The 21,010-nt window shown below is 40.1% G+C and overlaps 1 protein-coding gene across 4 annotated transcripts in view; it reads left to right on the top strand.

The window, feature by feature from the left end:
* Window positions 1–21,010, top strand: part of KIF21B (kinesin family member 21B) — a 90,530-nt gene that overhangs the window by 46,630 nt on the left and 22,890 nt on the right. For all 4 annotated transcript variants that reach the window (XM_089514832.1, XM_089514829.1, XM_089514830.1 and 1 more), the window contains exons 6-18: window positions 96–263; window positions 1,431–1,546; window positions 2,290–2,485; window positions 5,099–5,288; window positions 6,084–6,147; window positions 7,260–7,481; window positions 10,775–10,859; window positions 15,000–15,114; window positions 15,765–15,956; window positions 16,839–17,038; window positions 17,494–17,601; window positions 19,570–19,638; window positions 20,228–20,457. In XM_089514832.1, the coding sequence (XP_089370958.1) occupies window positions 96–263; window positions 1,431–1,546; window positions 2,290–2,485; window positions 5,099–5,288; window positions 6,084–6,147; window positions 7,260–7,481; window positions 10,775–10,859; window positions 15,000–15,114; window positions 15,765–15,956; window positions 16,839–17,038; window positions 17,494–17,601; window positions 19,570–19,638; window positions 20,228–20,457 (1,955 nt within the window). The remainder of the gene's footprint in view (window positions 1–95; window positions 264–1,430; window positions 1,547–2,289; window positions 2,486–5,098; window positions 5,289–6,083; window positions 6,148–7,259; window positions 7,482–10,774; window positions 10,860–14,999; window positions 15,115–15,764; window positions 15,957–16,838; window positions 17,039–17,493; window positions 17,602–19,569; window positions 19,639–20,227; window positions 20,458–21,010) is intronic.

The following is a 21,010-nucleotide window of genomic DNA, read 5'->3' on the forward strand; positions in this document are numbered from 1 at the left end:
AACAACTAACAATAGTCAATGTTTATGCTAGTGTTGTATGACAACAAAATTCATTATTCATTGAATTCTGTTTCTGGGACTTGTTTTGGTCACAGGTGAATGGAGACACAAATGGCCTCCTTGAGGGATCCCAGCCTACCAGTGAGTACGAGACACGAACTGCCAAATTTCATTTTGTTGACCTGGCTGGCTCAGAGAGGTTGAAGCGGACAGGTGCTACAGGCGAGAGAGCCAAAGAAGGGATCTCCATCAACTGTGGTTTGGTATGGCTATTTGTTACATAGATATGGGTGCAAGATTGTCTGGAAAGATGCTCTCACTGCTACTGCTTCTGTTTTAGAATGATGATGAGCAATTCTTGTAGCCCTCCAGATGTTTTTATCACCTTCCATAGTTTACACCTCCCACTAGTCCTCACCAGCATAGCCAGTGGTGAAGAATTATTGGGGCCTCAGTCCAGAAACATCTAAAGGTCCACAGTTGTCCATTTGGTTTTACAGTGGGGTTACAGTTCACAATGCCATTGTTGTGGCTTCTCAAGGATCACAGTGTATCCCTCCCACCAAATTTCTCCCCAAAGTATTTTTAGCCTCTAAAATGAATAATAGTGCCTGTAACGTCTCAGGTGGAAGAATGGTTACTCATTTTTCTCCAGTTTGGGGCCTCATTCACTTGATTTAATTATTTTTCAAAACTGAAGTGACCAGACAGTCATTTCCTGTTTTCAAAACAAGGTCCTTATAGAACTTACATTGTCTGCCCCCCTAAACGTTCTGCAGAATGGTGAAATTGTGTTGTTTGCAAGAGTATATGGGATGAAAATGTGGAGGACCTGGCCTCTAGGCTTTCACATTGGTCGGTGTCCCCCTACTTAAATTTTATTATTGCTCCAACCCTGTTTTATTATTGTTCCAACTCTTAACATTTGGCTTAGTCTTGGTGGTGAAGACCAGAACTATTCATTGAAACAAGTAGACCTAATGGAATGAGACTGCTTGTGGGAATTGTGCCATGTGGTGTTTTGGGGGGATAAGATTCAGTTGCTTAACTGACTGCAGAAGGATTTGATTTCTAGAGGAACTATGGAAACCTGGTTGCCATTAACTGGCTTTGGTATTTGGTTGAAGGGCTACTTCATGTCTTCTTTTCTTTTAGGTATATGCATACTTGAAGTGTACCTCTAAAAATGTAAAATATTAATTTAACCATGATGTTTGCAAATTAAAGCTAGATTCTATAGAATATAGTAAGTGTAGCTAATCTAGTAAGTGGGTAGGTGGGAAAAGGCTTAATTGCAGTTTCAAAAAGGATATTGCAGTTTGAGCTTTGGGTGACCTTTTGTAGAAGATTTTGTGAAGCAGCGATTTTACAGTAAAGAGGTAAGAGAAAGTCACTAACCTTATTTGCTGTCTTGTACATTTCTTTGGCAGTTAGCATTGGGAAATGTCATCAGTGCTCTTGGTGATCAGAGCAAGAAAGCCCTGCATGTGCCCTACCGAGATTCAAAATTGACACGGCTCCTTCAAGACTCCCTTGGTGGGAACAGGTAATGCGAAGAGTCACTAGACACCTAATTGTAGCAAATGCAAAATGTTAAAGTGCCTATGTAGATTTGCTGGCCTTGGGAATAGCAAAAGACTGTGTAGAGGTTGTGTTATGATTGGCAACACATGACCACAACTGTGGTTCATTAGAGGGCTCCCTGAAGCAGGGCTATAATAGATATTCTAAGGAATGCATTTTCAAACATATCCCAAGCTTCATTTTCCCTTGAGTTCCAAATGTGATTATTGGCTTCTCCAGAATGGATGCTTATATAACATGCCTAAGCTGTTTTTGATCCCAAATGTTGGCAATAGAACCTCCTAACATGGGATCATTGTAATCTCTTATCCTATGCCCTTTTCTAAACTGTTTCCTTTAACAGCTGCCCTTCTATCCCTCTTGATCTGTGTGTCTGTCTAGGCAAGTCCTTTTTGTTTCTGAGATCCCCTGTTTCATGTTTGCTTTTGAGCAGAAAGGCAAAGAGAATTTTAACTAAAACTTTGTTACACACCTCACTGTCTACTCCTCCTGTGTGTCTCTTCACTTTTTTTCACTATTCACTGAACTGGAACATGCTATAGCAGTTTGTTGACTTGAGCTGTCAGGCTGCATTATTCACGTGAAGCCATTATTGGGAATATCTTGGGTACCCTCTTGTTATGCTTGTGCTATACATTAGCTGGTGTGGGAGGGTGGCAAGCAACTTTCCTTTACTTGATTTGAACTGTTCATCCTCCTCTGCAGCCAAACTATAATGATTGCCTGTGTGAGCCCTTCAGACCGGGACTTTATGGAGACCCTGAACACCCTTAAGTATGCCAATCGTGCTCGCAACATCAAGAACAAAGTGGTGGTGAATCAGGATAAGACAAGTCAGCAGATCAGTGCCCTGAGAGCTGAGATTGCTCGGCTTCAAATGGAGCTCATGGAGTACAAAGCGGTAAGGAGAAGTTGACAACATTTGGCTGCTATAGGTTACTGCTGAAGTTGAACTATAGACCTTCATCACTATAAACAGTCCCCTTTATCCCAATGGTGTTGTTTCTCCTTCTTTGATTATTTCCGATTCTCCACTCTAGGGATGAAAATTTTTTGTTGTTTTTATTTGTTTCCCCAAACAAAAACTTTGGTTTTCTGACACCAGGAAAGCCTGATCAGAAAGTAGAGCACAGAGATCAGAATTTTTGTTTAGTTTTTACCCAGTATTCACACATCCTGAAAGATTTTGGGAAACTATTCTGTGCAGAATAATGTTTTTGCACAAAATAGTGTTCTTTGTGCAAACAGTTTCTAGTAACATGCTTTGTGTGTGTGTGTGCGCGCGCGCACGCGCGTGTGTGACAAAATAACATGTGGGTTTTGTTGTTGTTGTTCTTGTTCTAAATCCCACATTACTGGGGGGGGGGGATCACATGCAAAATCCATATGTATATTTGTGGGAAACAATTTCCTAAAAACATCAGGATGTGCAAAAACATCTGGGAAAATTATGGAAATTATTCATGCTTTCATGAGAGGATGAAATATTTGAAAATTTGTATCCTTATCACATTCAGTTGAATCATGCTAAGGAAAAAACATAATAAAATTCAATATGTGGCATTTCTTCTTACTCACCTCAATTGAGTAGTTCTACTCTTGAGGAATCTGACTCAGCTTCAGTTTCTCCATCTTCTAACAAAGGGTAATGATAGACATGTTGCAAAGGATGAACCTCATAAATATGGGAGAAAACATTGTTATCTAAATTGCTTTATTTCACTTTCTTTATTTTACTTTACAATTGCATTTTAGGGGCTAAAACTAATTTTACTCACAGATGCACAGACACATTGAAATGAATGGAATTTGTTAATAAATGTTAAGGTGCATTCTGTTTCATGGGTCAACTCTTGTCAGATCAAAATTGGATTTAGTCCACCCCATGCATTATTATTTCTAATGAATTTTCTGTCACATAATTGCTATATACTATAAAATAAAATAATAGAAAATTGTGCTAGGACAGTATACAGGTATTCAGTCATACCCTTTTTTAATTTATATTTTTTAATTTTACAATACAAATTATTACGCTTTCTTCATACAAATATATGCTTTAACCCTTGACTTATTTTATACTAAATATCACCTTCATCTTTGAAGGTAATTTTCCAGTTTCTTAATACTTTTTCAATAAATTTTTCCATATTTCATCAAAATAGTTTCTTTTCCATAATCCTTTCTTCACTTTCAATTTACATGTTAATTTATCATTAATCACTATTTGCCAGACTTCTTTATACCAATCCTCCAGTTCCACATTTATTTTCAATTTCCAACTTCTTGCTATAATTAATCTCGCTGCTATAAGCAAATTTGTTACAAGATTTCTTTCTTCTTTTCTTCATTTTACATCATTATACAGTGATAACAATACTATATTTGGTTTTCTATCCTTCTATCCATAATATTTTCTATTTCTAATATTACTGTTTCCCAATTTTTTTTTACATATTTACATTGCCACCACATATGTATATATGAGCCTACTTCATTACATCCTCTCCAACAATATTTTGAATTATTCTTATCTATATTATGTAATCTCACTGGTGTCAAGTACCATTTCCAGATCAGCTTATAATCATACCCTTGCAAATTTTGCCTTGATTTTTGGTCACCCTGACACCCCCCCCCCCCCCCGCGCATCCCAAGTGCATAGTACACATACACTTCCACAGCCTTCCAAATTGAGAAGGAGCAACAGTAGATTGAGTCTAAAGATAAATGCTTTTTTAACCTTTTCCTATGGACACAAGCTTAAATCAAAGTACTATTCCTAAGTATTATAGGCCCGTTGAATTAATGAAACATACATAGGAGTTAACCAACCAATTTCCAGTTGAACTGATGGTTCTACCATACTTTGTGCTAACTGCTGGATTTAGGCCGTGATCTTTTGAAACTGTATTTTTTACTCCCCTTCTCATTGCCTACCATGTGCTATGTTCCCATTAAATTGTTTGCTGTATGGACAGAGAATGAGAGAACTAACCATGCTGCCCTGTAGCATTGATAAGGAGATTCTCTCCCAAGGGCAGTCTGTCAGCTCTGCTGTAGTGGTCAATAAGAAAAACAGTAAAAGCAGTTTTAGTTTGCCAGGTCATGCCAGCTCTCTCCAGCTGTAGTATTTTTGACAGTAGTATCTAACCTTTCTTTTTGTGTTTGCAAAATGCCATAACCTCTTGTGGTGAATTGGATAACCAATAGCTGAAGCAACAAATGCAGAATTGTATCTTCTATTCATAGAATTCGTTAAAAAATGCATGGAGGTATTGCACTATTTCAGAGTGAATGCAAAACATAAAATATTTTAAAGTTCAACAACTTCAACATCTGATACATGCAAAATTGCATGCTGCCCTTGATAGATCTGAAGTGAGACAGTCCTATGACTACTGTATGTTTGCTCTTCAGTTGGGATGTGTGCAGGGCACTTGCTTTTCACCACAGCTGGATTGCATTCATGAATAGCCCTTCCCACACTTTTCCTACAATCTTCTCTCTACAGGGTAAGCGTGTCATTGGAGAGGATGGCTCAGATGGCTACAGTGACCTGTTTCATGAGAATGCCATGCTTCAAAAGGAGAACACCACTTTGCGTATGCGGGTAAAAGCAATGCAAGAAGCTATTGATGCAATCAATATACGGGTTACCCACTTGATGAGTCAGGAAGCAAACCTGATTCTTGCCAAGGCAGGTGAGACTGTGAGGGCAAGTGGTTGAAATTTCCATTTGGTTTAATTATCCAGACTATAGTTAGCTATATGAGATTTCTAAATAGCAATAGAACTTCTTATTTACAGAGCTCAAAGATATTTTTGTTAAGGGTTAAACTACATGTGACATTAGTTTTGTGCTTAAACAAGTTTGCCTAACCCAGCCATTTTTATATGAGCCAAAAGTAGACTTGGTGCACTTGTCTAGAATGTGATCTAGATTTGGGTGGCACTACCTTTTGGCTGCTTTCTGTAGGTGCAGTTTTATCCCTACAAACATTACCACTGAGGATAAATAATATCCAGGGCAGGAGTGATTTCCAGCAGAAAATTGATGTGATATCTTGATCCAAATTGTCAGAAAGTTTTTGAATGGACCTCGGCACTTGCTTTTCCTTCCCATCTCCAATAAAAACAGGTTAATCATCATATTACATGTGGTTTGACTGTACTGGACAAATCTTTTTTCATGAATTATAATTTCACAAAATTATGGATTTCACCAAACAATTGCTATTGAAGGGCATGCTAAATATCACCAAGATATTCTTTTATTGTTGATTTTCTGCCTCTCACTTGTCACTTCCTTTGTAGATCTAATTAACTTTGGAGCAAAATCTACTTGTCTCTGAAGTCTTGCATTTAGCAGGTTATGTACAATGTGGCTTCTCAAGTTAGGCTGCCATCTTGCTTGTTCTTTTTTAGGTTGCTGCCTTAGCTTATTGCTTTGACTTTAATACCATTTTCATTTTTTACTTCTTTATTCTGTTCTCCAGGTGATGGCAATGAGGCTATTGGTGCTCTGATCCAGAATTACATTCGGGAAATTGAGGAGCTCAGGTAACTAGAAGTTGTGTTTGTTTTGTTTCTGCCATCGTGCAAGTGGCCATACCTGCTCACAAGCAACACTAGCCCCTTTTGGCAAAACCAGAAGTTGCCAGAACGTAACTTACAGAACTATCGTTTAACTGTTAGAGCCTCCCAGAGTTCAGATACAGGGAATAGCATTTATTGGAGAATTGCGCACACCTGTACCTGGAAGCTTCAACAGAAACTTTTTATCAAAAAATGTTTTTAAGTTACTTTTTTTTTTGAGTTACTTGTGGGAGAGGGTTTCACAAAACACTTTTGCTGAGTGCATGTAGTCTTTGGCTCATACATTTCCTTCCTCTGCTTTAAGTGAACATGGTTTGAAGATGTGTTTTCTTTTTAATAAACGAAAGTAAGACACTTGAAAATTGGCATGGGCACCAAAAGGCCTAAAATTGTAGATCTAGATATCAATCCAGTCAATACAATCTTCAATCTAGCTAGAATGTTACCTTTCAGCACATGTGGTCAAATTACAGTCCTCCTTGGATGGCAGCTCCTGGCATTCCCAATTACTGACTATACTGGCTAGGGATGGTGAGAGTTGCAGTCCAGCAATATTGAGAGTCCCTCACTTTTCCTGCTCCTGCCTTACACCATGGATACATACTTATGGTTGTTTGGCTTTGATGTAGTGTATGTGTATGGGTTTGTGTGTTTGTCTTTGGTCCAAGCTCTACATTATTTTAGGAACTTTTTTTCTCTCTTATCTTTAATGTCACATCTGCTTTGTTATTCTTTTTGTTGTGTTATGCCTTCAAGTCATTTCAGACTTATGGTGATCAGAAGATGAACCTATTACAGGGTTTTATTGGCAATGTTTGTTCAGAGAAGGTTTGTCTTTGCCTCCCTCTGAAACTAAGAAAGTATTTGCCCAAAGTCATCCAGTGGGTTTCCATGGTCAAGTGGGGATTCAAGCCCTGGTCTCCAGAATCATAGTCTAGCACTCAAACCATTACACCACACTGACTTTCTCATCTACTTTGGGTCCTGTGGGTGGGGGGTGGGGGAGGTTGCAAGTAAATGAGGTTTTGTAACTTGGCAGGCTGAAATACTTCTTTCCTTCTTTGTCATCTCTGTAGAACAAAACTCCTGGAGAGTGAAGCTATGAATGAGTCACTGCGTCGCAGTCTGTCACGTGTTTCATCTAGGCTTCCCTATTCACTGGGCTTATCTCCAGGGCCTGGAATGGGGACAACTAATAGTCCTGTTGCCTCTGTACAAGCAGAAGTCTCTGAGGTCCTCCAGTGGGCCAAACAAGACTTGGAACGGCTGAAGAAGGAAACTAAGCAACAAAGGAAAAGGTAAGATATGCTATTCTGTCTGCCTAGTTGCTAGTTAGAAGTTCCGTTTGGGAGGAGGGGGGATATTGCCTCTGCCCTCCTTTCACTCTCTACACAACTTTTTTTCAAATACCAGTCATTGTCTAAAATAGCCTTCCCCAACCTGTTGCCTACTAGATGCTTTGGACAGTAATTCCTAGAATTTCTATCTGGTGATCATACTGGCTGGGGCAGATGTGAGTTCAAAGTCCAAAACATCTGGAGGTCACCAGGTGAGAGAAAATAGCTATAACACTTCTTCTCTATGGTTTTCTCTTTGCGTAATTAGTGATATAATTTAATGTAGTGGAGTACAGCAGGACAGCAGCTGGAGGCCCAGGTAGCTACACTTCAGCATCATAGGGAGCAAGAGGTTTTCCTGACCAGAACGGATCAGGTGGTCCTGAATGGGAAAAACACAGAGGAAGTTGCTGGGGAGGAGGAGGACACTTCACATACAACAGAAGTAAGTAGTTGGAGGAATGTCACACACAGAAGTAGGGAAACCAGGGAATGTTCTGTGAGCTTGCAGCTACAAAATCGATTTGAATCTCTCTCTATTATGAAGGATGATGAGGAAGAGCAGCAGGGACAGACTTCAGGGACAGAGCAGGGGATCCTGGGAGTTCCACCAAAGGGAACAGTTGCTACTAAGCCTTGGAGGAGGAGTGTGGTGGTTGTGGGGGACTCTTTGCTGAGAGGTACTGAACCAGTGGTTTGTGGGCCTGACAAGATGTTTGAGGAGGTGTGCTGTCTCCCTGGGACAAAGATCCATGATGTGACAGAGAGGCTGACAAGACTGCTCAAGAGAGATTAGAAAGCTGGGCCAAAGGTAACAAAATGAATTTCAAAACAGAGAAATGTAAGGTACTGCACTTAGGGCGGAAAAATGAAATGAACAGATATAGGATGGGTGACATCTGGCTGAATAGGACTACATGTGAAAGGGATCTAGGAGTCCAAGTAGACCACAAGTTGAACATGAGTCAACAGTGCGATGTGGTTGCTAAAAAGGCCAATGCAATTTTAGGCTGCATCAATAGAAGTATAGTGTCTAGAACAAGGGAAGTAATAGTGCCACTCTATTCTGCTCTGGTCAGGCCCCATCTGGAATATTGTGTCCAGTTCTGGGCACCACAATTTAGAAAGGATGTTGAGAAACTGGAGCATATCCAAAGGAGGGTGGCTAAAATGGTGAAGGGTCTGGAAACCATGCCCTATGAGGAAAGACTCAGGGAGCTGGGGGGTGTTTAGTCTGGAGAAGAGAAAGTTAAGAGGTGATATGATAGCCCTGTTTAAATATTTGAAGGAATGTCATATTGAGGAGGGAGCTAACTTGTTTTCTGCTGCTCCAGAGAACAGGACCCGGAACAATGGATGCAAGCTCCAGGAAAAGAGATTCCTCCTCAACATTAGGAGGAACTTCCTGACAGTAAGGGCTGTTGGACAGTGGAACACACTCCCTCAGAGTGTAGTGGAGTCTCCCTCCTTGGAGTTCTTTAAACAGAGGCTGGATGGCCATCTGTTGGGGATGCTTTGATTGAGATTTCCTGCATGGTAGGGGGTTGGACTGGATGGCCCTCGAGGTCTCTTCCAACTCTATGATTCTAGGTGGAGGATTTTTCCCCCCAGAACAGCACAAATGATTTCTTTTGGAGCTACAGGGTAACTAATAGGCTCTCCTAGTTCTTGCAAGTAAATGAGGCAATAACATGGCTTTTAAATTTACTACTTACTATTTGGAATACATCAAGAAATAGAAAATAAGAATGATTTGGAAGCTATAAAGTGCTTTCCCTTGTTTTTGTTTTTAATAAAATGCAGTTTATTTCTCTGCTCTCTCAATTTCAAATGATAACATTTTATTATATGAGTGTTAATTTCTTTTGATTAAAAATTCAAAGATATATTTCAGATGGCTGAAGTCTTAGTTATATTCCATGTACCGTATTTTCTGGCGTACAAGACGACTGGGCGTATAAGACGACCCCCAACTTTTCTAGTTAAAATATAGAGTTTGGGATATACTCGCCGTATAAGACTACCCCTCTTCCAATGCACACCAAATAAATTTTTTAAAAACATCAGATTTGTTTTCAATATGGTAATTTTAATTCAAATGCTTATGACATGCAGGTACTTAGCAGGAAAACTTGTTGTAGACAAAGCCTGCTTGGATTGGTCAGCTCTCCCTGCCTGCCCAACCCTCCCTTTCTCCAAGACTATCAGAGCGGTATTGCAAACACGTCTCTTGTTCTCATACCCTGGGCGTCCTGGATGCCTGCAGCTTGCTCCGCCCTTCAGTTACATATGCGACGACTGCAGATTCTCCAGTCTGGCTTGGAAATTTCAGCACCTGCCCTATAAGATGACACCCGGCATATAAGACGACCCCTGACTTTTGAGAAAATTTTCCTGGGTTAAAAAGTAGTCTTATACGCCAGAAAATACAGTATTTTACAAATCATTTCTATGCAGTCAACAGTATGCATCACTGAGGTCCAAAACACACTGCAAAAATAATCCGGTTTGAGACCACTTTAACTGCCCTGGCTTAATGCTAGGGAATCCTGGGAGCTGTAGTAAGGTGAGACATTTATCCTTCTCTGTCAGAAAGCTGTGGTGCTACAATTAACTACAATTCCCAGGATTCCCTAGCTCTGAACCAGGGCAGTTAAAGCTGCCTCAAACTGGATTGTTTCTGCAGTGTGTTTTGAACCTGAATTCAAGAGAGCTTATTCTGACATAACTATCCAAAAAAAAGTGCAAACATATTGCTCTAATAAATTGCATATTATCAGTATGGTATTTGTGGTCACATCACAATAATCTCCTGGATTTCAAAATTTACCACTACACCACTGTGTGAAATGCAATAATGTTATTAGTTGCATTTACAATGCTGCCTTTCCAGTGAGTTCAAGGCATTGTACATACCATACCTATCTGCCTCCCTCCGTTATGCTTATAGTGACTTTGTGAGGTCATTCAGTAACCTTTCATGGCTCAGTGGTGACTTCAGCCTGGGTCTCCTAAGTCACAGGAATCTTGTGAGAGTGTCTATCCCTGAGTAAAGGATGTGGCCAAAAAAACCAGGAAAAGGCAAAGGGAGGAATATTTTTCAAGCCAGGATTGGTTGCTTTCCCCAAGTTTCTCCACAACAGGCTCACATGATTGTAGTGGTGTTTATTTGATCCATTTTATGTTAAAAATGTGGAATAAAAATGAATGCATAATCACATGGCTTCACCTAAAAATGCACTTCTTTCTTACAGCCCAGAGAAAGAAAGCTTTAAGAAAAGGTTGAAGCTGCAGCAGGGAAATGAGGCAGATGAGACAGATGAGAATGAGGTGGAAGAGGTAAGTGATCTTTGCCTCCACATGCATATAGTTTCTGTGATCTTTTGAATCCTGTCAAGTGTGCCATGCTCATCATTTGAGCCCAATTTTTCAAGACCTCTTTCCAGAAACTAGATTTAACTGCTGTATTCCAATACTCCTACCCTTGTTGAAAGTCACTTATTTCTGGAGCTCCTGAGGCTTAGCAAAAGACCTTCTGCCATATTTTTCAAGTATTACATGCTATTCTTTAATCTGGATATATGAAGCAGGCTGGGCCTGTTCTATGTGCTGGTGTATGTTTTGTTTTGTCTCCCTCAAAATACAAATGGCTCTGTGAAATGTGCTTTAATAAAAGGATAGTGTAATACATTGCAAACTGCACAAAATATTTGCCAATTTTAATCATTTTTTTAAACATCAAAGTTAGTTTGATATATAACTATTCCAAGATTTGATTTTTATTGTTGGAAAAAAGCAATATTTAAAGAAGCAAAAAGCCAACCTAACTTTAAGAAAAACAACAACAACAACAAAAACAGTGTTTGATTCCCAGCTAGTGTCTGGTTTCTGGACTTTTGTGGTTTTAAATATTTTTTTGTGGAGAGGCAGGTTGTTATATTAATATAAGATGAAATTTTTTAAATATGGTGAAACTGATGCCAGTAAAACATGGTTTTTATTATCATTCTGCCATAGCTATGCAAATACCCAGATGTCCTTTCACAGGATTGCTAATTATCTGTTTCAAGAAAAAGCAGTGTTCACTGCTATTATATGAATATGAATATATGTTTGGAATGATGTGTTGGTTTTACTATTAAGGTTGGGCTTCTGGCACCAGAATAATACACTAAGGGGCTGTACACACAGCCCCTAAGGGATGGTGCGACACTGCCCCTTTCCTAACTGGATCAGGACCACTGCAACTGCATGGCATGGCCCCAGCCTTTCCAGGGTGCAGAAAGGGTGTGATAGCCATGGCGTCACATCTATACAGCGCTCCTTCCGCACTGCTTCATGTGGATGCAGTGCTGGATGAGCGCTGTGATGCCACACACTGTGTGGAGCAGTGTGTGGCATCTCAGCACCCTGGGGGGTGGAGTTGGGGTGTGCATCCTGTGGACACAACACCCCAACTCTGCCCCCAGGCTGGCCTTAATGGCCAGTCTGAAGAGCCCCTAAAATGCCTTATGCTTTGCATGACTAAATTGGTTGATATGGCTCCTTTCTCGATGGGATGAGATATTATTTAGCTCTGAGGAATGCTAGGCTATCTTCCAAGGAGAGTCCATAAAAATTGGGTATGGGAGTAATAAAATTTAAGAAGAGAAACAATGGTATGGAACATGAAATAACATGCATACTGTTCATAAAAATGACTTACGTGCCTGGGCTTTTAGTGTATAATCAGACACTGCCTGGTGTTGCTTCAGCTGCTTAGTTGCTGTTCTTATTGCTTTTAAGACCAGTCATAGAGATTTTTAAAAGCATTTTGTGATGGTGTTGTATGCTGCTTTAATTATTACAATTCTAAGCTAAGACGAAAAATAATAATAATTAGAATGTAAGTTCTTTTTGCTGTACAGCCCCATAAATGTCTTGGGTTTTTTAGAAGTGGGAAAGTGCAGTAAATGCATGCTTTCTCCCAAAGTAAAGATTTCCTTTTTAAAAAAACATTTTATTTGATTGATAGATTTCCTCCTCTGGGGTGCTCATGTGCATGTCTGGTGTGACTTTTGTCTTTTTAAAAAAAACAACAACAAGAAATGTGAATTGTGTTCTTTCAGCAACGTTAACTGGAATCCTGCTGGGGGCACTATGTTAATGTAAAAATAGTTGTCCAAGTGGTTGCACTTTCTCTGAACTTGCATAAGTGTAGTCCCAGGTAGAATGATTGAAACTACACGTGAAAGAGATCTAGGAGTCAAAGTAGACCACAAGTTGAACATGAGTCAACAGTGTAATGCAGCAGCTAACAAGGCCAATGCAATTTTAGGCTGCATCAATAGAAGTATAGTGTCTAGATCAGGGGAAGTAATAGTGCCACTCTATTCTGCTTTGGTCAGGCCTCACCTGGAATACTTTGTCCAGTTCTGGGCACCACAATTCAAAAAGGATGTGGAGAAACTGGAGTGTATCCAAAGGAGGGCAATTAAAATGGTGAAGGGTCTGGAAACCATGCCCTATGAGGAATGCCTTAGGGAGTTGAGTATGTTTAGCCTGGAGAAGAGAAGGTTAAGAGGTGATATGATAGCCTTGTTTAAATATTTGAAGGGATGCCATATTGAGGAGGGAGCAAGCTTGTTTTCTGCTGCTTCAGAGACCAGAACACGGAACAGTGGATGCAAACTGCAGGAAAAGAGATTCCACCTCAACATTAGGAGGAACTTCCTGACAGCTAGGGTGGTTCGACAGTGGAACAAACTCCCTTGGAGTGTAGTGGAGTCTCCCTCCTTGGATGGCCATCTGTCAAGGATGCTTTGATTCCTGCATGGCAAGGAGTTGGACTGGATGGCCCTTGTGGTCTCTTCCAACTCGATGATTCTATAATCCTATGATAGCCAGTCATTCCACAAAACCCACACGTAGCCCTCTCTTTTGTTGTTGCCTTGCTTAATGGGGAGCTAATTGAACATTGCATTGAATGAGTTGAAGGTCTTGGTGCTCACTGCACAACCTGTTACACAACTTGGGATCCATCATAAGTAGACTGATTATCTATTTATGCTATCTATATAATGTGTATAGGATCTTGGCCATTTTCCTTTCCTCTAGGGTGTGATGTTATGTGTAGATAAGATATGTTATTGGGTGCTGAAAAGGCATTTGTAGATATAACAAAGTTGATAATACAACTGGGGAAGATCTTCATTGATTATGTTAAAGCCCCCTTAATGCATCCCCCATATTGTAAAGTGGGGCAGCTCCCAGTTGCATTTTGAAGAAAAGCCAAAGGGGTGAGGTTATTAGAATTCATGGCAAGAGAAAGATCTTTGGAGGGATGTGGTTGTTATGAGCTTAGAGAATAAAAGAACTAAGAAAAAGAAATATTTATTTAGGGGAAATGTATGTTGTGGTGAAATGTATGTAGTATTTGTGTATAGATTTGTGTATGTAGTGTTTGAGGACATATGTATAGATAAATATAAATAAAATAAACAAAGAGGTTACTATAATAGATATAGACAATAGATAAATGTTTATTTCATGTGTATTGGTAAATCATTTATTTTGGTTTGATATTAGAATTGAACAATTAAATTTCAAAAATGAGATCAAACATATTTTGTGGTAGGTGCAGGATCTGTTAGGAAAGAAGTCAATATTTGTCTGTTCTGTTATTTGTGTGTTTCATAATATAAAATTATGTGTTGTTATAATGTGATGTTGTTATGTGTTGTTTTTAATGGTTGTGTTCTTAATGTTATGTTCTTACACATAATTTAAAAAAAAATTATGCATGAGCTCCATCCCTGGCATAAGCTCTTGTGCCCTTCACTCAGTTGCATCCGAAGGATGAAGTATTTCTTACTAGGAAAAACCTTAAAGCCTTGATTAATTGGATAGTAGTCTGTGAAAGGTTACACCATTATAAACATGCTGGTCTTTAAAGTGCTGTAAGATTTTGTTTACTGGTTCATAGCTTTTTCTCTGGCATCTGAACTTTGCTGATTTGTTAGCTAAAAGAATGAAAAGTTAGACTTACACAGGGAATGTATCAATTACAGGTGTTTCAAAGCAGTCCAAAATTCACTAGGCCCAATACCACCTGTGCTTGCTTTTGCCATTGCAGCAACTGAGGAGAAGATGGGCCCCATACAGACAGGCCAAAATAAAGCTGCTTCGGGTCACTTTGAAGGTATGCTGTTTAAATGTTGCATGCGTCCTAAGAATCTGGAAGCTGTGCCAAACCCATGATTCAGTCCTAAGGACAGGAGCACAGCTTTGGTGCAGCTTCCGGACTCTTTGGATGCATGCATCATTTAAATGGCATACCTCCAAAGTGACCCAAAGCAGCTTTATTTTGGCAGTCTGTATGGGGCCATGGACAGCAAATTCCTGCCAAATATGAGTTTGAGTTGGAACCATGGTAGCTTAGAATGTATTGCCTAACTGTTTTTCTTCTCTCATTGCTGTGCTGCCTCTCTCTCTTTTTAGGAAGAACGAGAAGAAAGTGGTTGTGAGGAAGAAGGGGGTCAGGAAGAAGAAGAGGAAGAAGATTCAGGAAGTGAAGAAAGCCTGGTGGATTCTGATTCAGATGCTGAAGAAAAGGGTAAGCTCATGCAGCAGATACAAAGAGACTGACTCTTTCAAGATATGCTTGTGACAGTGCAGTTTGGTGCAGTCCCTGTAGAGATCCAAGTGAAAATGCAGCAGTGCACAATCTCCAGGATGCATATGGAAGCATAAACTTTACATTACTTGCAAATGCAAATGCTGAATGCTGAGCTGTACATTTGTAGCTATAATTGCAGTGATTCCCAGTCAGTACTGAGTGGTAGTTTCCATCTCAGTAAAATGGTGAATCTGCTTCAGATTTCAGTCTGAATTCTAAAGGTGCTATCCAAGGTGCTGAAATCTATTCCCTAAACAGATTCCATACATTGGATATATCTTTTCAAGTTCAAACTTTTGCCAGTCCACTGACACAGAAGGCACCAAGTGACAATGGTCCCAGCATCCTCCTTGCAAAACAAACTTGCCTAGATGGTAATTCAGCTATGCCTACATGGGCTGCAAATGATGGAATTGTGGTTCAATACATTGAGAAAACACCAGAATGGCGAAGGCTGTATTAGGCCTTCCCATGCAATCCTGCAAACGAGAGAGCTCATTCCTGTATTAACTGGAAGCTGCAATGAGTCTGGATCCCAGTTTCCTCAAGATACTGAGTCATCTTCTTCTTTTTCTTTATATATGTAGCAGCAAATTTCCAGGCTGATCTGGCTGACCTGACCTGTGAGATTGAGATCAAACAGAAACTAATAGATGAACTGGAAAACAGCCAAAGGCGCCTTCAGACACTGAAGCACCAGTATGAAGAGAAGCTGATTCTGCTGCAGAACAAGATCCGTGACACACAATTGGAGAGGGACAGGGTCCTGCAGAATCTCAGTAAGGACATGCTGCTTAGGAAAAGTTGGGTTTTGACATGCTGAACAGTATCTCGGTGCACTGGCTTGGTATTGTGAGGGGCCTTGTATTTGGGTTCCCAAGAAAAGGCTAAGGTTTGGGGCCCCAAAACTTGGGGCAATATGACTTATACCCAAATTTGATACCCAAATTGAATGTCAGAATAGTGAAATGCTAATCAGTCATGTAAATTATCAGCTTTATGCCAATTTAAACAATTCTGCCATTTGCACTTGTGAATCAGAGGCTTTGTCTTGAAAGGTGGTATAGAAATAATTGTAAATACAATAATAAAAATATGTTACTCTGTTCCTATACACTGCTATTTCTCTTGTGGCTGAATGCAGAATTACATGTTCAAAAAAAGATTATATAGGCTTGGAACAGACAGGCCTTTGCGGCACCCTCGTCACGTGCGAGGGTTGTCTGGTGGGTGGCAGCCCTCGTATGTGATGAGGGCGCTGCAGCTGCAGCACGCCCACCAGATGCAGCACGTACTGGTGATGTCGCAGCTGCGCTGCCTCCAAACAGTGTGGCGCAGCTGTGACGTCACCGCGCCGTCGCTGGCACTTTGGGGCAGCAGAAGTGCGCCACAAAAAGGATCTGCTTCCCGGTGCTCCTTTTTTGCTGCGTAGGAGCTCCTGCAGCAATTTGGTTTCTGCGGTGCTCTTGTAGAGCAAAGAGAGGCACCGGGGACGTGCCTCTTTCTGGTGGTCTGTACCCCGCCATAGACACCCCACCCCCCAGGACTTTACCATTTCATAATACATTACTGTATGTTCTTCCCATATAATAGTTTCTTCATTATGATGATGGGGAGAAGATTGGTTTAGATTTCGTCCCACTAAAATGCTTTTTCCTCAGGCTCTATGGAGTGTTACACTGAAGAGAAAGCCAACAAGATCAAAGCAGACTATGAGAAACGTTTACGGGAGATGAATAGGGATCTGCAGAAATTACAGGCAGCCCAGAAAGAACACGCTCGCCTCCTGAAGAACCAGTCTCGATATGAGCGAGAGTTGAAAAAGCTGCATGCGGAAGTGGCAGAGATGAAGAAAGCCAAGGTAACTTGATGAAGAGATCATCACATTGGAAATATGTTCCAGCAGTCCTTCTTGGGTACTTCTGTCATGGGCTGCATTAGACTCAACCTAGAGGCAGAGATGCTGCCAATCACAGAGAATGTTTGTTGAATAATGTGATATGGCAGTGTATAAGTGCTCTCTCTCTCCTGTCCTTTGCAGGATCTTGAGGAGAGAGTTGTGTCACATTTAATCCAATGACCAGTCATTGATTGTTTAATATACTTTGTAATATAGCAGATGTGTTAACTTGAATATTTGCCTCTGAAAGTCAGTGCTCCACCTGCTGTGCTATACTTACACTAACTCAGATGAAACCATTTTGTTTATATCACCCATACATAGCTAGCTATACTCAAGAGTTCATAGCCATCAGAGCAAAGCTATCTTTCTAGTCAGTCCTTGTATTGAGTCTACGTGTACCATTTCATTAATAGGTGGCACTAATGAAACAAATGCGTGAGGAGCAGCAGAGGCGGAGACTGGCAGACACCAAAAGGAATCGGGAGATTGCCCAGTTAAAGAAAGAGCAGCGCAGGCAAGAGGTAGGCAAGAGCATAATTTGTGGCATGCTTGAGTATTTACTATAGTTTATTAAAGAAAGAAAGAAGAGTAAAAGCCCAGTGAGAGTAATCCAGCAAAAAGGAAAGTCTGAGTGCCTGCCTGGTTTGGGTCCTTTTCATAGAATTAAAATACAGTGTACATCCACTGAACATTTGAGGGAGAGTGGGTCTGTTCTGGCTAACTAACACACTCTCTCAGAGTGTGGTGGAGTCTCCTTCCTTGGATGGCCATGTGTTGGGGATGATTTGATTGTGATTTCCTGCATGCCAGGAGTTTGGACTGGATGGCCCTTGTGGTCTCTTCCAACTCTGTGATTCTATGCCCTCAACACTGGAAAGCTCCTCTGGCCATGCCCTATGTGCAGATCCCAATATTGTGGAAATCTGTATCCAACTACCACTGTACATGTATGAAAGTGGTTCTTCAGGAAGGGTGGAATCATGGACCCTTTTGATAATCAGATAAAAACTATGGGCCTCTTTCCCAGAAAATAAACTTCAACCTTAATTTTCAAACTAACAGTAAAGAAATGGAAGGGAAGGATTTGGGGGATGGGGGAGCTATTACACAGACCCTCTGTAGCTGCAGAGCCATGGCCTCAAAGCAAGATCTATGAAGTAGACTGTTCATTGATTCAGCTCAAATATGTGAATATTGGAGGTATAACTTTGGGGTGTATGGATACTGAGGAAGAGGATTATGTCTAGGTAATGTTGTTTTGCTCCTCTCTTATGTCAATGAATGGATGGGGAGACTGTGAACTGGACTTTGGTAGTATCTATATCCAGAAATAGCCCCGTAGAAATGGGTTAGCATTTTGAGGAAGATAATGGCAATTCAGGAAACAGGCCCTAATGGAAGGTTAGGCCAATGGAGTAGAGAATTGTCCCATATTGTAAGATGGTGTTACTTTTTATATGATGTTATGTGTTATAATATGGAGTTGATACACAGAATTTATCAGATGAAGACCCAGTAGGTTTCTTTTCTTTTTTTAACTTTGGAGTCCCATTCTTAAAAGGTAATTTAACATGAATTTTGTTGTTGTGTGCATTAATGACTTCAAGTCATTTCTGACTTATGGTGACCCTAATACATTTTCACATTTTCATATTTTTAAAAGAATTTGAAGAACCAAGCTCCAAGGATATGTTTATGAAATACTGTATAAATGATATTTGTTCCAGCCTCACTATCATAATCAAATGGCTTCTTATTGTACAGTTAAAGGGCATAAAGCAGTTTGGTGCTAGGCCTGTCAGAGGCAAGGAGAGACTATACCTCAGGCTTTTTCTCGGAACTGGTCAGACGCTTGTGCTTCCATTATTTCTGACAACCATGGAGAAAAATTGCTAAAAGGAGATTAGAGATACCTGGCAATGCCACAAGAACAACCCTTGATATCAGGAGAATGGAAGATAGTGATGGTGATATCTGTCAGTTTTGCTTTATGTCAAAGAAACTGAGAAATCTGTAATGAGGGAATCACTTATTTTTCATTATTCTCATTCACTGAAGTAGGAACAAGAAATAAATATATAATGTATAAATTCATGGGGAAGCAGGATGAGGTTAAAGCATGAACAGGCTTTTTGATTAAATGAAAACTTTGGTGCTAGAATGTTCAGTTTATGGAGATCATGAAAAGTTTCTTAAGAGATTTTTGAGAAGTTTGAGCTGATACCTGTTAGGGATGCTTCAGGTGATGGGAGATAATCCATTAGGTCTCTTTTTTGGTCATATTGAGAATGCTGATTTTGTGAATCTTCTGGATCCCATATATTTAAAAAAATAATCTTTCTATGAGGAATTCAGTATAATCAGACTGATTTTGTCCCCATCAAGATTGGTTTTGATGTAGAGACCATTTACAGTCAGTGGTCAAAATTCTGACCTCTCTAATTTGAGGTTTTATTAATAAATGATTTCTTCTCCCACCATGCCTATAGTTTCAGATCCGAGCACTAGAATCTCAGAAGCGCCAGCAGGAGATTGTACTGCGCAGAAAAACCCAAGAGGTGAGTGGCAGCCATACTGACCTCCAAGATGACACACTTAATCCCTCTCCCCTCAAATACATTCCTCTTGTCTTTTACTGCATTAAAATCCTCAGTGCTGTTTTTATCTTATATTAACTTCAGCTTTTTTGGTACTATTTTTGATATTTTTCTCTCTGCTATTAAAACCGTATGTATGGCTTCTCTTGGTTTTTAATGTATATTATTAATTGTTGTTGTATTTTATTTTGTATTGTGTACATTACTCAGACATATGAATCGACCACAACAAATACCACCATTCTGTCTAGATTGAATCTCAGTTTATTGACCCTCATTCTGTTATCCAGTCCAGGCACTGACTCAGAGTGTCACCTACATGTTCTAGATAAAGAAGAAATATAGAGCTGAATACCATCCATATATATTGGTATTACACCAGCCCAGATCTCTGGACAACCTCTCACAGTTTAATGTAGATATGGGGGATGGGGGATAAAGCAGCCCCAAGTACAACTTTCTGGATTTGACTATACATATTGGAAAAAGCCACAGCAATACAGTGCTCCCACAAAAGCCAGTGAAAAGATTAACTTTTTTTGTCATCCAGGTCTCTGCTCTGCGTCGTCTGACCAAACCTATGTCTGACCGGGTTGCTGGGAGGATGAACCAGAAGCAAGCCATGGTGGACTCAGGTGCTGAGGTCTCTACTAGTACCACCTCCTCAGAGCAAGAATCTGGTTCTCGTTCTGTTTCCAGTATTGTGCGCCAGTGGAATCGAAAAATCAATACCTTTTTAGGAGACTCCCCTCCTTCTGCAAATGGGACCCGAACCATCAGGTCAGACACTGGACAAGTTAACATTTTGAGTTTTGACTAACCAAGGAAAGGTGTCTTAAAATCAAAATTTTAAAAATTGTTTAATAATTGTTTTAAAGTTGCCTTTATGGACAGTATCCTGCTCCTCTGGTTATCAGATGGGATAGATTTTAAAAAAATAGGTTTTTTAAAATAACATTATATTGGCCTCATACAGACAGGCCAAAATAAAGCTGCTTTGGTTCACTTTGAAGATATGCTGTTTTAAATGATGTAAGATTCCAGAAGCCGCGCCAAAGCTACAGTCCAGTTCTAATGACTGGAATATGGCTTTGGCACAGCCTCCAGACTCTTAGGATACATGCATAATGTAAACAGCATACCTTCAAAGTGACTCAAAGCAGCTTTATTTTGGCCTGTCTGTATGGGGCCATTGATTGCTTCATGGGGAGTTTTGCTAGCAGGGACACTGGCATCTCTGAGTCTTCTGTTACTCAGTAGCGCTCAGAGTAATCTCTGTCCCCATTCAAATGTAGCAGGCGAGTTTGGACTGACTTGTCCTAAAAGGTTTAGA

This window comes from Sceloporus occidentalis, unplaced genomic scaffold (assembly GCF_023333645.1).
Source record: "Sceloporus occidentalis isolate IW3139 unplaced genomic scaffold, rSceOcc1.0.p SCAF_3, whole genome shotgun sequence".
In the NCBI taxonomy this organism is placed as follows: Eukaryota; Metazoa; Chordata; class Lepidosauria; order Squamata; family Phrynosomatidae; genus Sceloporus; species Sceloporus occidentalis.